This window comes from Muntiacus reevesi, chromosome 20 (genome assembly GCF_963930625.1).
Source record: "Muntiacus reevesi chromosome 20, mMunRee1.1, whole genome shotgun sequence".
Lineage (NCBI taxonomy): Eukaryota > Metazoa > Chordata > Mammalia > Artiodactyla > Cervidae > Muntiacus > Muntiacus reevesi.
The window spans coordinates 11,911,316-11,927,084 of NC_089268.1; the positions used below are offsets into that span (position 1 = coordinate 11,911,316).

The 15,769-nt window shown below is 43.0% G+C and overlaps 1 protein-coding gene across 1 annotated transcript in view; it reads right to left on the reverse strand.

Moving 5' to 3' along the window:
* SLC26A8 (solute carrier family 26 member 8) overlaps positions 1 to 15,769 on the reverse strand; it is an 81,226-nt gene that overhangs the window by 10,930 nt on the left and 54,527 nt on the right. Inside the window, exons 10-16 of the mRNA XM_065913171.1 lie at positions 14,861 to 14,974; positions 9,557 to 9,634; positions 4,296 to 4,391; positions 2,849 to 2,955; positions 2,698 to 2,767; positions 2,216 to 2,308; positions 1,978 to 2,109 (exon numbers count right to left, since the gene is read on the reverse strand). Coding sequence (XP_065769243.1) covers positions 1,978 to 2,109; positions 2,216 to 2,308; positions 2,698 to 2,767; positions 2,849 to 2,955; positions 4,296 to 4,391; positions 9,557 to 9,634; positions 14,861 to 14,974 — 690 coding nt within the window. The remainder of the gene's footprint in view (positions 1 to 1,977; positions 2,110 to 2,215; positions 2,309 to 2,697; positions 2,768 to 2,848; positions 2,956 to 4,295; positions 4,392 to 9,556; positions 9,635 to 14,860; positions 14,975 to 15,769) is intronic.

Genomic DNA, 15,769 nt, shown 5'->3' on the forward strand with positions numbered 1-15,769 from the left:
TAATGATTGCACAACAATGTAAATGTATTTAACACTACTGAACTGTACACTGAAAAATGGTTCAGATGCTAGATTTTATGTTATCTGCTTTATACCACAATTAAAAAGAAAGACCTAGAGGCAGAAGCCCCTAAAGCATTTGGCTTTCTTTTTCATAGTATCATAGTTGTGGGTACCTAGTATGAGCCCAACAAATACTAGATGCTTGTATCCTTACTCTAAAATATATTCTCTGATGCCCTATAAACACCCTCTACCATAATCAGTGCAATGTGGATGCAAAATAAAAATCAGAGACAGTGTTAATTCTACTAGTAGAGTTAGTCCTCTTGGCAGGGAAGTTGGTATTTTCCAGGAGCTCAGGAGAAGTATGCTCCATTCAGCTGTATGGGAACGCGAATGGACTTCCCCGGGTGGCTCAGTATCCACCTGCCAATGCAGGAGATGCAGGAGACGTGGGTTCAATTTCCAGAATGAGTAGATCCCCTGGAGAAGGAAATGGCAACCCACTCCAGTATTTTTGCCTAGAAAATCCAATGGACAGAGGAGCCTGATGGGTTATAGTCCATGCTGCATCACACACACACAAGTGCATGTTCTGTATTTGTTGGTGCCCATGTGAGGAGGGCTTCCCTGGTGGCTCAGAGGTTAAAGTGTCTGCCTGCAATGCAGGAGACCTGGGTTCGATCCCTGGGTCAGGAAGATCTCCTGGAGAAGGAAATGGCAACCCACTCCAGTATTCTTGCCTGGAGAATCCCATGGACAGAGGAGCCTGGCAGGCTACAGTCCCCGGGGTCGCAAAGAGTCGGACACGACTGAGCGACTTCACTTCACTTCATGTGAGGAGGTGGATGGGAAATGTGTGTGTGCATGTATGTGTGTGTGTGTAGATAAAACTGCCACTCCAGGGTGTACGTACACATGAAGTCCTCAAAGATGGAAAAGAACAGCCCTGCTCTGGGGAAAGGGAATATTTAGACCAAGTCTGAGTTGGAAATGAATGAGCACTTTAACTCAGCTGCTAGAATAATCTTCTGAAGCATGTCTTCTTCTCCGCCCTCCCTACCACATCATCATTTCCCTGGTCACAGCCTGATATCAGGAGACCTTGACAGACCCTTGGGAACCCCAGCCAGCTTGACCCTGCCCTTGACCCTGCTGCAAATTAGGAAACAATCTTTCAATCACTCGTTCTCAGAAATCTACAGCCAGGGAGCTAAGATTAAAGTCAAGGAAAAAAAGGGACAACCAGGGAGCTACTGACAATCTCAACAAGCAGACTGTGCTCTGAGCTCAGATAAGTCACTGGTCGTTGGCTGAGAAGGGAGTCAGAACTGGAGACATCTCCTCCCGCCTCCTACTCTCAGGGTAAGATCTGACCTGAAAGGGAACCTCTGTCTCCATTTCTGAGTAGAAACGGAGATTTCTGATTATTCATGGTTCTTCTATGAGTTAAAATCCCTGAAGGAGTTTAGATTTTCTTTTTCTCTCCTTTTTTTAGAAAACTGTTAGTGCGGGGCTTCCCTCGTGGTACAGTGGATAAGAATCTGGCCGCCAATGCAGGAGCCACTGGTTCAATCACTGGTCCGGGAAGATCCCACCTGCCGCAGGGCAGCTAAGCCCGTGAGCCACATCTGCTGAAGCCCGTGTACCCTCAAGTCTGTGGTGCTTGGTGGTTTAGTCGCTAAGTCGTGTCCAACACTTGCGATCCCATGGACTGCAGCCCGCCAGGCTCCTCTGTCCGTGGGATTCTCCAGGCAAGAACACTGGAGTCTCTGTTCCGCAACAAAGGAAATCACTGCAACAGAAGCCCGTGTGCTAGAGAGTAGCCGCTTGCTGCAACTAGAGAAAGTCTGCTCACAGCAACGAAGACCCAGCACAATGATACAAATAAACAAACAAATAAATAATTTAAGAAAACACTCTACTAGTGCATTTCTTTATAAAATGTAGGAGAAAAGACGAGGTGTCTCTAACCCTGGGCGATGGCTCTGGATCATCACAGTTGCAGTAACACCGACAAATCCTTCTTCGCTGTGCGCCCTCTTCATTTTGACTGAACAGGGTATAAATTTCTTCTTCTGTAAGAGGCACCTTTACCATTTCAATCTGAAAGACATATGCTGGGTCTAATTCAAGTGGTGAGTGGGGGAGGGGAGAACACTCTGGGACCGAGAGGGAAGCAGGTGGCAGAGAAGCAGAGGACAGCCCTCACCTCCTCTAACACCTTGCGCTTGAGGTAGTGAACGTTGACAAACGTGATGGCATTGCAGCACTGGAAGATCTTCACCCCTGGAATGTTTGTAACCTGCAAGACAAATAAATGTACACTTCAGGGCAATTTTTCAGCTCTTTTATGGAGTAAGGAAAAAAAAAATCCTTAGAACATCCTGGTGAATCTGTGTTCTTTATAAGCATCAAGAACTAACAAATTCCTCCCTCTGGTTTTCACCCCCTGCTTTCTTCTTTTCCCCTCTTATTTCTTCACACCTCTCTTTTTCTTGGCCCTCCTCCCTCTGAAGTACATTTAAAATTATCCTTAACTGGCTGCATCACTTTCCTCGCCTTTGTAAATGCATATCTGCAGAGCAGCAGAGAGGAACAAAGGAGCTTAGGTTTTTTTGTAGAAAAACTAAGCAGCAGGTGTGGTCCATCCCATCCTTTGGGCAAAGGAGTGGGACTCATTTGGATTCTTACCTCCCGATAGTCTTGGAAGCTTCTATAAATATTGGTGTTAGGGATCTGACCCAGGAGGAGAATCTTAGTTCTGTAAGGAAATGCATTTGCCTTTGGGTCACAGTTGCTTCACCTTGACATGGCCCACCTCCTATTACCCCAGACAAAATACCTGTGTGACTGAACAGTGATGATGAAGAAGGCAAAAGTTACTGCAACAACTAGTCCAATGTCCAGTCCCAGTAAAATTGCAGACAAGAATGTCACCATCCAAATGAGCTTATGGAAAAGAGGAAGGAAGAGAAAGGGAGACCGTGACAACAAGCAGAATTGAGACAATCACAAGTCCTCTTCCTCAATTCACCTTTATCCTTTCTCTCCTAACACCTAGGATTTAGAGAACAAATTCCACAGCCACATGGACTGCTGCTGTCACAAATGATTGGGCCCTAGGGCTGCCTAGCAATTCTTTTATGCATTCTTGGTCACATCTCTCTTTAATTTTCTCTTAAAATGTCAGTTTCTGCTTATGAAAAATTGGAGCAATAATATCTGCTTTATAGAATTTATTGAGATTAGAAATACTGCTTGGAAAGCAACCCAGAACACTGACCAAATTACTGGTTGCTATTTTAAGACCCATGATAGTCATTAGGAATCTTTAACATCCTTTTCAAGCCCCTGTCCCACCACCTACTCCATCTCTCAGCAGGTAATTTGACTTTCATTTTCATAACGAAGATAGGCTGAGGGGGAGGGATAAATTGGAAGGTTGGGACTGACATTTATACGCTACTGTGTATATGGGGAAAGAATTTTTTTAAAAGGAGTGGATATATGTTTATGTATAATTGATTCACTTCGTACACCTGAAACTAGCACAGAATTGTGAATCAACTATACCCCAACAAAAAAATTTTTTTTAAAAGAAGATGGGTTGAAAATCCCTTAACTGTTTACTCCTGTTTACTGTTTGTTAGTTTTACTGTTTACTGTTTGTTAGTATCTGCACTCAACCTTCCCTTGTTCTCTCCAGGGCTGTTGGAAGTGCTGTCTCCGCTCCAAAGACTAGAAGCTCTAACTGTATACTGGACCACATTCCCCTCTTAACTTCTCAGGGACCTGGATCCAAAAATGATCTCTTTCCTCTTTTGGGTCCCTCGCCTCTCATTGCATCACCATCCCCTATCTTTCATTTCTTGCGATTTCCCCTATATGTCCTCTAGTTTTCTTCTCTAGAGAAAAGGGGAGCACTCCATCAGTTACCCTTCCTGGCAAGACGCCCTCTTCTCTTGTTAGGATTTGTTTCCTGCCTCCTGCAATGTAGTTCTATTAACCAGATTAAAAGTCATTCAAATATGCCATGTATGCTGAACGCTTTTTTACTAGATCTGTGTGTAACTGCAGTTGCTTAATTACTTCAGTTTTATCGAACTTCATATAGTTGAAATGGGGTCTCAGTATTTCTGTGCACCCAATAACCTTGACTCCCATTTTTTGAGCAACAGCAGAGACACATCAGATGGTGGGTTCACACTGGTCACTTCCGCTTGTTCTCGTCCTCTCTCTGCAGGCTTCCCCTCCATCCTTCCCAACCTCCCCAGCGCATCTACACTCACACAGTCATACTGGCTCTGCTTCCACAGACTGGGTAGGGTATAAACAGCTTCAAGGTAGGGCAGGACGTTACTCAGGATAATACCAGCCACTATAGCCTGTGGGGAAAAAATAAACCCTGCTTCATTTTCCCTTCATGGGTAAAGCTTCCAAATTTCCACAAAGGAACCACAGAGGCTTGGTCAGTCTTGCCACACAGAGGTATTCTGCACTAATATTTCATACCAATACCAGGTCTGTGCTGCAACTCACTGTCCAATCAAATAACTATTCCCCACATTTGTCTCTGCTCACCTTTATAATTTATCAGACACACAAGACACAGTCAGGCCGTGTGACTCACTTGGCCAGTGACAGCTCTCAAAAGCCCCTTTTGTTTTAGAGCTTTTGAATGTGGACCATTTTTATTGAATTTGTTACAATATTGCTTCTGTTTTATGTTTTGGTTTTTTATGGCTGCAAGACATGTGGAATCTTAGCTCCCTGACCAGGGACTGAACTCATACCCCGCTGGATTGGAAGGCGAAGTTTTAACCACTGGACCACAAGGGAAGTCCCCACATGCCCCTTTTAGATTCAGGTCACTGGTTACTCACACAAACAGCGAGAGGAAGAGTAGCCACAAGTTATGATCCTCTCGCCCCTTCTGTTTCCATGTTGTCACTTCTGGTGTAAGGACGAGGAAAGACCCACAGGGAGGCCGGCTGGCACCTCTGGCCATTTGTCCTATTCTGTGCCTATTCGACCTGGCTTTGTCTAGTTTGCATGACATAACCTATGTGACTGATACTGCTTAGAAACCATTCTCAGATGGGATGACAAATTAGGAGAATGTCCACTCACAGAAATTCTGAAAGAGTTTCAATTTGGTGTTTTTTTTTTTTTTTTACCCCAAGCCTAATCATGATGTACTATGATTATTTCAACAGTGAGATACCGCTGTTTTGGTCCATCAAATTAAATTAGCAAATTTAAAACATAAAGGACATTCCATTAAAAATGGGTATTGCCCTTTTGGAAAATAATTTGGCAATATATTAAGAAATACTAGGGCTTCGCAGGGGGGCCTCAGTGGTAAAGAACTCGCCTGTCAATGCAGGAGACTTAAAATATGCAGATTTGATCCCTGGGTTGGGAAGATCCCCTGGAGAAGGGCATGGCAACCCACTCCAGTATTTATGCCTGGAGAAGCCCATGGACAGAGGAACCTAGCAGGCTACAGTTCATAGAGTCGCAAAGACTTGGACATGACTGAAGCGACTGAGCAAGAAATATTGATTGATATGCTTTCATACAAAACTTTTGTTTTCCCCTTAGAAATCAATCCTAAATATAGAAAAGGGCAGATGTACAAAATTGCTCATTGTTGTGTTGTTTATAATTAAAAAAACCCTCAGGTAACCTAACTTAAGATGATTAATAAGTGATAGTAAGAGTATCACATTATATATGAAATTAACAAGAATACCAGATTGTGAGTACACAATTACACAAAGTAAAGACTGCTTCCCTGGTGGCTCAGTGGTAAAGAATCTGCCTGCCAATGCAGGATACGTGGGTTCGATCCTTGTGGTCGGGAAGATCCCCTGGAGAAGGAAATGGCAACCCACTCCAATATTCTTGTCTGGGAAATCCCATGGACAGAGGAGCCTGGCAGGAGCCCAGTTCATGGGTTGCAAAGAGTCAGACATGATTTAGTGACTAAGCAACAACAGCATACAAAGTAAATACTATCTGTTTATAGAGAATAATATTGGTTAGGTATATGCCAAAATGTTAATAGTGGTTTATTTGTGATTGTGGCTTCAGGGACTGCCACCTCAGTGTGTGACCAATCTATCTAAAAAATAGATTTTTATCTATTATGAATTTCCCAAAGTTTAAAAAACAAGCATGTCTCCTTTTGTAATGGAAAGACAGTGTCTTAAATATAAGAAAATGAAGATCAATATTCATAGGGGTATAAAATCATCAAAGCAGAATCTAACATACTTTAAGAAACATTTCTCATCCTTTTCCTAGCCATCTAGCCAATTAGAACTGATCCCACTCTCGGAAGTGGCTTGGATCCAGGCTTACTCTGGTTTTCTGAGGTTACTCAGTAACCAGTTGGATGCAGCAAGTCAGCAGAGGGGGGAGGAACAAAAATGAAGTCAGCAAAAATTACTTGTTTTCCAGCTTCATCTCCTTACCAGTCAAGAATCTCCCCAAATTTCTGCAATCAGTAGGGAGATGTGGTAGGAAAGAAGAAATTCAACTTCAACTTTTACAAGACTTTTGACTTGAGGTGTGAAGTATGAGGGCTCCCGAGGTATCTCAGTGGTAAAGAATCCACCTGCCAATGCAGGAGACACTGGAGACGTGAGTTTGATACCGGGGTCAGGAAGATTCTCTGGAGGAGGAAACGGCAACCGTTCCAATATTCTTGCCTGGGGAATTCCATGGACAGAGGAGCCTGGCGGCTACAGTTCGTGGGGTCACAAAGAGTCGGACAGGACTGAGTGACTGAGCACACACACAGAGCATGACAGGGAGACAAAGCTTTTTCATGAAATATACAATAAATTTTCTGAATATGAAGATAAAACATGTTCATGTGCAAAGAAGAACTGAATTTGTATATATTTTCCATCATACAAGAGATAACATTTTGGTGTAGCCTATGTATTTTTTTTCCACACAAAACTGGAACAATATTGAATACACTGTTTGTATTACATTTAAAAAATGTATATTGGGTCCCTTGCTCACTAGTTGAGATCCTTGCCAGGATGCTCTACCAATTACTCTCCCAAGAATTTTGCAACAAACTACCCATAGTCCTTCAAAGAAGGAAGGATAGGTGCTTCCTAGAGGGGTGGAATGGGAGGGGAAGCTCAACAGGGAGACCACAAATGACTGATTGACGATGTTGTACTGCAGAAACCGACAGAACATTGTAAAGCAATTATACTCCAATAAAGACAGGAAGGAACATTCATGGTTTAATCCTCACAGAGAGCCATGGTTATAGAAATTCAGTTATTCCACTGATCGGATTGTGTTCGCATTTTCTCACCCAGCAACATCCTAACTAGACGATGTAAAAATAACGTGCCAGAACCTGGTTGGCCAAAAGCAAGGGCTGTTCTATCCCCAACATATTTATAGTAAGGAAGGTCTTACCTGCTTTTATCACTGTGCATGCATGCCTGTGTGCTTGGTCATGTGTGACTCTTTGGAACCCCACTGTGACACACCTCTGTAAGGTGGACTGTATTGTCCATGGGATTTTCGAGGCAAGAATACCAGAGTGGGTTGCAATCTCCTTCTCCGGGGGATCTTCCCAACCCAGGGATCGATCCCATATCTCCTGCATCTCCTGCCTTGGCAGGAAGACTCTTTACCACTGAACCATCTGGGAAGCCTTACTTTTATCACTACCCTGCAGTGAATTCGGACAGATTTTTATTGGAGATTTTTTTAAAAATTCTGATTCTTCAGGCTATAAAGGAAAAATATCACTGTCCAAAGTAAATTAGTGAGTGGGCCACCAAAAATAGACTCCCAAGAGTTATAGCGCCAAAGATGCTACATAAGCCTCATTCTGGAGATGACTTCTGCTAGGAATCAGAGGACAGCTTGTGTGATAAACACAAGCTTAATCCCACCCACCATGCATATATTCCATGGCTGGTTTCCAAGATCCCTGAATCACAAGAACCAAAGGCAGCAACAGCCTTAAGATGGTCCTATTCTACTGAAACGTGATAGTTACCAGGTGGAATTGTTGTTTAGTTGCTAAGTCGTGTCCGACTCTTTTGTAACCCCATGGACTGTAACTTGCCAGGCTCCTCTGTCCATGGGATTTCTCAGGCAAGAATACTGGACTGGAGTGGGTTGTCATTTCCTTCTCCAGGGCATCTTCCTGACCCAGGGATTGAACCTGCATCTCCTGCTTGGCAGGTGAATTCTTCACCACTGAACCACCAGGGAAGTCCCAAACATGTTCAAAAGGATGGGTATAATATTTACAACCACTCCAGCTTAGGGGCTGCTATGTCAGTGGGTAACCAAGCTGCTGCACCAGGAATAAAATCTCCTCCCTTGCTGCTGCTGCTTAGTCGCTTCAGTCATGTCCAGCGCTGTGCGACCCTACGGACTGCAGCCCGCCAGGTTCCTCTGTCCTTGTGATTCTCCAGGCAAGAGTACTGGAGTGGGTTGCCATGCCCTTCCTCCAGGGGATCTTCCCAAGCCAGGGATTGAACCCAGGTCTCCTGCATTGCAGGCAGATTCTTTTCCATTGAGCCACCAGGGAAGCCCCACCTCCCCAGTACTATCTAAAAATGACTAAAGGGAACATGGAGGAAATTTAAAAAGAAATCACAGACACTGGGCATTGACCTATACTGTAACTTAGAACAAATTGATTATAGTCAGTAATTAATGCAACTGGCATATCTAAATGTAAAGTCATCATTCATTTCACACAAAGGGAAGAAATGGCATGGGAGTACATAGAGGCATTCTAGCTGAATACAGAATTAAAACTCAACTTTCAGTGTTGTGAACCGACCAAAAGACAGGGTGGCAGCGGTAGGGGGATTGAGTTCACATGAATGCAGAACAAGGACTTATGGAAACTGTTTAGGAAAACAGATGGCATGAATGCACAATGAGTTTCCAAGCCTGTGTTGGTAATGGGCGTTCTGGCATCTGAAGTCTATTTTGGTCATATTTAACTGAATCCTTACTTCTAAAAGCTTACTTTATAGCTAAAGCAATTTTTTAAAAAAGATTAATGAGGATGAGAAGAATCACAATTGTTTCTTGAGCGCTTATTATTAGCTCAAAGCTGTTCTCTCTACATTATACATATTATCGTGTTTAACTCCTAATCCTGTGAAGTGCTGAATCACTCAGTTGTGTCCAACTCTTTGTGATCCTGTCCATGGGGATTCTCCAGGAAAGAATACTGGAGTGTTGAGGTTTGACAGAAAATAACAAAATTCTGTGAAGCAATTATCCTTCAATTAAAAAATAAATAAATAAAAGAATACTGGAGTGGGTTGCCATGCCCTCCCCCAGGGATCGTCCTAACCCACAGATCAAACCCAGGTCTCCCGCATTGCAGGTGGATTCTTTTGGTAGAGGCAGTTATTTTAAAGGAAAGGAACCAGAAATAGCCTGGGGCAACCACTGAAGATGAGCAGAATGCAGTTCCCCTCAGAGAGGCCCCCACCAAGATGTGATCTGACTCAGGCATCCGATCAGGCCTACTTACGTTTGGCAGTTTGTAGAAAAAGCGTGCCATCTTCATCATCAGGAGCAGCATGATGCCTGCGCCCACCAGAGATGCAAACTGAGGAGACAGAGCCAGTTGGGGAGAAAGCATCAGGAATGTACTGGTCCCTGTCTGCATCTGAGGCCTTCTGCTTGGTGACAAGCGTGTCATTTTTGTTTTTGTTTTTGTTTTCTTAAAAGGGGCTGAGTATGTATAACCATCTAACATAAGTGCGTTTTCGGTGAACTGACATTGTTAGTTCTTGTCAAAATGCTCAACACATACCAGGTACTCAATAAATACTTATTGACTGAATGTATGAAGGTTTCCTGAAAAGTTCCAGATGGTCTTGGATATACAAATCTTTCTTGCCATAGCTTTGTGCTGTGAATCTGAAGTCTCCTAAAATCCGGCCTTCATTTCCTCTGGACTTTAACCTTCCTTGAATAGTTTTGAAAAGCCCTGGTAGACCCATCACTGCCAGCCCTAAAATCCCAACTGTTCCACCTCGCTCTTTTGGGGTTTGCATAGCTTCCCATCTAACAACTTCAGTGGTGCTTCATCTTAATACCATGATATTCACTTCTGATTTTCCTACTTTTGTTTCTCTCTGCCTCGATACCATAAAAAAAAAAAGAAAGGTAACGAACATGAGTCAGGGCTGTTGACAGCAGCTCTGGATCCTGTTCCAGCTGGATTGACTCCTCTGGGTTCGTACTACTTAGGAAGCAGTGATTCAGATTGTCAAATACAGGTAGAAAGCTAAAAAACATACTTCTCTTTATAATCTTAAGGCTCCCTGGACATAATCTTGAACTCATTGTATCCCCTGTTGATAAATTTCCATTGGATAAGTCCCTACTTAAACAGAAAAAATAATACAAAGCAGTGTAATTTCCCATGGTGATGGGGGGGGTGGTATAAAACTGCAGCCACAAATCAAAACAATAGCATATACTAGCACAAACAAGCAACTTTAAATCTAAACCATTAAATGACCATGCAGCAATGATTGTCTAATCTTTTTTCTCTTTTTTATTAGGTGTGAAAAAGACTTCCTACTGGGTTCTCTCTCACGGCTCACTGCTATTTGCCATAGAAACATGTCATTGAAAATAATTGCAATGAAATCAATGTCCTGCTTCCTTTTTTCCCCACCCCGACTGATACACAGCTATGGGACCAACCCAAGGTGGAAAAGTTGAACCCTGAGAGAAGAATGTAGGCAGAAGGATTCAGCAAAATGGATCACTGTAACTGAAACTCAGGAAGTTCTCATGGCAAACATTTTATACACTGTGGAACTGAAAAAGGTAACTGAAGCCATAAGCTCCTGCAGCCAGTGTACAACTCAGCCTGTTGCCACACTGAATTTTAGGGTCGAGTTTCAGGCGGTCTCATGCTATAGAAGAAACGGCTTTGCTTAGTGCAGGAAAACATATCAGGACTTCTCCTTCCTAGTCCTTTCCTCCAAAGTTTTTTGGATTACTTTTAAGGGAACAAAGACATACAGACACCAAAATTAGCTGTATAAAACCTAGTTTAAAATGACGATAAACCAAACACTGAAATCCCATAAATCTGGCTGCTCAGGGAGGCCTGCCAATAATTGTCTGCCCGCCATAGCTGCTTCCCTGCTAGCTCAGCTGGTAAAGAATCCGCCTGCAATGCAGGAGACCTGGGTTCGATCCTTGGTTGGGAAGATCCTCTGGAGAAGGGAAAGGCTACCCACTCTAGTATTCTGGCCTTAAGAATTCCATGGACTGCATAGTCCATGGGGTCGCAAAGAGCCAGACACGACTGAATGACTTTCACTTTCACTTTCATGGCTGCACACGCAGAGGAGTGGGCTTTGGGATCAGAAGGCCATCCTTAGTGGCGTTGTGCCTTAGGAGGATGCATGGTGATTCTCAGAATCCCAGACTCAGTGCATGAACGGGGCCTAGAGGCAGCAAGCATATATTAATACAACTTGACATCTCATGCATGTTTTGCTTTTCCGCTTTGATTTTCCATCACTTTTTCAGGTTTTCTTGAACCAAGACTGACCCTACCTTCTTCCCGGGGACTCAAAGCAATGCGAGTTCTCATGAAGCACAGCCACTAGTGACATTAATAGCCTCAGACAACTGCTCCACAAGCAGTGGACAGAACATTACCATACACCGACAAGCACACTAGGGACCTGGGGCAGAAGCTCTATTGTCACCCAGTTTAATTCTCACAACTGAAAGGTTATCCTTATCCCCATCTTACAGATGAGGACTAGAACCCCAGAAAGTGCAAGTAACTTCCCAAGGTCACACATCTAGGAACTACAGAGTCAGGTTTCAATCCACCTGACCAACTGACTCTAAAATCCAGGCTCTCTCCACTGCCCCATCTGCTTTCTCTAAAGAGAATGCAACTCATTTCCTTTTGTGATGATTTATTTCTTTTCTTTTTTAAAAATAATAACTCATTTTAAAAAGCAGTTCTGGGAGTGAAGTAATTCAGAAGGAGAAAAACAAACGCATAAATGTGGAATCTAGAAAAATGGTACAGATGAGACTATTTGCGGGCAGGAATAAAGACACAGACAGAATGGACACGTACTTGGACACAGACCTGGAAGAGGAGGGTGGGACGAATTGGGAGAGTAGGACTGACGTGTGATATATACATACTGGGTGTAAAATAGTTAGTGGGGCGCTGCTCTGTAGCACAGGAAGCTTGGCTCGATGCTTTGTGATGACCTGGGGTTGGGGAGGGGGTTGGGGATGACCCAAGAGGGAGAGGTTACGTGTATACATAAAACAGATTCATGACAGTGCAGCAGAAGCTAACACAACATTGCAAAGCTACGACTTAAAAAAAAGAAGGAATAGGGTAAAGCAGTTCTGGGAGCCTGGGGACAAGGCAAGAAGGCTCATCCTTGGAAAGCAGGGAACAAGGAAAGGAACACAATCACAGAGAAGAGGGGAGCACAGGGTCAGAATTGGATCAGCGAGAAGAGGGAGGACAGTTCGGCTGGCCTGCCATCACTTAAGGTTCAGGCCAGGGCTGAAGGGCTGATAGGTTTTGCTGCAACCAGTGAAGACAAGTTTCTAGACAGGGAGAAATTAAAGTGAAATCCAGACACATTTTACACCGTGTGTATGTATGTCAGACATACATACATACACACGTACCTAAGTGGCTCTTAGTGGCCGGTCATATCAAATAGGTTCAGAGTCAGCCCCTAAGCTTCTCTTTCCTGCGGTCCTGGGGAGCTTTGAAAAAATGAGGGTGTTCTCAGGCAGGCTGAATTAAAAAGTCCCCAGAGGAGAAGGGTAGAGAGAAGAACCCCTGCTAGGGGATGAAGGTGGAGTGAGTCCAGATCAGAAACTCAGATTGGAGGTGGGGAAGCTCAAATGTGGAGGGTCAGGGGCCAGGGGCATTCTCTGCTTGAACTGGTGATTTGCCCTGGGGAAGTCGGGGTCTTGGGGAAGAGCTTACCAGCATCCTGAGGGACATGCTTCCCTGTGAAGGGTCACCTCACCACAGAGAGAGATGTCTTTGGCAGGGGAGAACGAAGCCACAGCAGAAAACAGAATGAGAGTCACTTTGCCCAACAGGCTAAAGGCAACTCCAAAGCTGAACTGAAGCCCATCTTCCTTCCCTCCATCTATACATACTCTAAACCTCTCATGGTGATCCAGAAAAGCCCCACTTCCTCCATCGTTCTCCTTCCTGAAGTAGTTATGGCACTTTAACATTTATTGTGTTTATGCTGCACTTAATTTTACTTGCACTGTGATTTATTTTTTTCCGACCATGTACATCTTTTCTCCCCAGATTTGTTATGCTTGTATACTAAATAAACAAAGTGTGTGGTCACAAGTTAAAGGGAACTGATGTCTGGAAAAGCTATTACCATTTTTTCTTATCATAAAATCCTCTTATTTTGACTTCACTTGCAGAGAACATCATTGTTTTTCAACAAAACTCATCTTCCTTCTCTTATCAGACAGTAGTGCAGAAGAGTTACTCCTTAAAAGGCCAGTGTCTTTGGTAGAAGCTCTCTGACAAAACTCAGTCCACATAAAATCATACAGTTTTACTCTAGACCCATGCTCACACCACTACCCAATCTTCTTTTATTAGCTTTCACCTGATAGTTCACCCATAAACTGTGACACTTTCTCGCTCCCCATTCGAGTTTTGTGTCCATTCTTCTGACACTTTACTTTTTTTAAGATTTTTTAAAAATGTGGTCCATTTTTAAAGTCTTTATTGAATTTGTGACACTATTGCTTCTGCTTTATGTTTTGGTTTTTTGGCCCCAAGGTATGTGTGGGATTTTAGCTTCCCAACCAGAGACTGATTCCACACCCCCTGCACTGGAAGGCAAAGTCTGAACCACTGGGCCACCAGGGAGCCCCTGACACTTTTCTTTCTGACCACAGAAATTCCTCCCCCTACTGTGCTGGTGTGGCTCCAGCTTGTCTGTGGCTTCTGATTCTCTGCCTCCTGAACCCTGACTCAGTCCATGGGCTTATTCCAGGTTCAAGTCTGATAGTTCTTTGACACTTATTCAGGCTACGTAACTGAGATAGGCTACCTCTCATGTTGTATACTGTTTAACTTTTATCTGGTCAGTCTAAACCACATGAATATTGGACTTAGAAAATCTCATGCCAGAAAACTGAACAGAGAGCTTCCCTTTAAAACTTTGCCATTATTCTTCTTTTCCTCTTCCCTTCCATACACCTGTATATTTAGTTTACTAATTCAAGATATCTGAAGAGGATCTGACCTAGACAATTTTCTCTTACACAAAGGCAGAATGAACGTAAATTCCCTAAGCTCACCTAGACAAAGACTAGAGTCTCCTGTCATGTCCTTTGAGGAGTTAGAAAAGTTTCTAGTCCTGCTGTCAGGAAGGCGAGAGTTGTCTTATTACTTTCACTGACTAGGACTGAGAATGTATCTCCCCATAGAAAAAGATGTTAATAGGTGATAGTTGGTTTACCTGAAATATTATCTTTTAGCTTTATTACATGGAAAGCAGCTTCTTGTGGGCTAATATATAAAAGCCTTTAACAGTAATATTTTTACAGAAAATGATCTTCAAATTCCTCATTGACAGATAGCTTTTAAGACAAAAGCTAAGCAAAAATTAAGCCAAGCATGAGATCCAACAAGCATAATACAAATTCCTCCCAACAAGCATAATTGTAAAACAGCAATAAGGTTAAACTAATATAATCCCCTTCTGTGAATATACATATAAATAGACATAATTATCTCTGTATATTAGAGATCAAATTCTATTGCACACACCTGTTGTCTTCCTCCAGTTTTATCCTGGATAATGGTCCTGGCAACAGCACCAGTAAACACGTAAGATCTGAAAAATGAACTGACGACATTGCAAAGGCCAATGGCTATTAAATCCTGTAAAGAAATGGCAAATACTTTAGGCCCGTTATTTGTCGAGGAAGAAGGCTGACTTGAGTTTGCTCTAAAGTTACACTGTTATTTCTTGTATATGAAGGTAAGGTTGTTTATATCACTTCAAATAACACTGAAAGATTATTGGAAAGAACTGAAGGATGGCAAATTTGATTTCTTCACTTTAGCTAAAGATCACAAGGAAAGCCCTTATCCAAAGTGAGAAAATGAGACTTTTGCCTTATTATTCTCTTTCACATGATCACTAGGATGACAGAGAGACACAAAGTACTGTTTTCTCATTTCCTTTTATACTATCCTAAAGTCAAAGTGGGACACCAATTGAACCTGGGCCTCGGAGTGAAAGCCTGGGATCCTAACCACTCGGCACCAGCCCACACCAAGGGGCTTGTGCGATCTTAGTTCCCTGACCAGGGATTGAACCTTGGGCCACAGCAGTGAGAGCACCAGGTCCTAACCACTGAACCGCCAGGGAAATCCCCCTGTTTCCTTTTTGATTTCTAGGGAATGGGCCAAACTCAGAATGGTTAGAGACTTTTTTAAAAAAGTGACAAAGACTATTTCTGGGAGACCAACTGAATTATGTTATTAGCCTAGTTTTGACATTCCACTGTATTTCTTGTTGTGCCTTGGTACGTGGTAGACTTGTAAGGACTTGGTGGAAAGGAAGATAAAAGGAGAGGAGAGGAACCCTGCCAACTTAACAACATATGCCTCCCTACCCCATATCTGTTCTAGAGTAACAACATGCATATTAATTCAAGTAGCTTCAGAGTT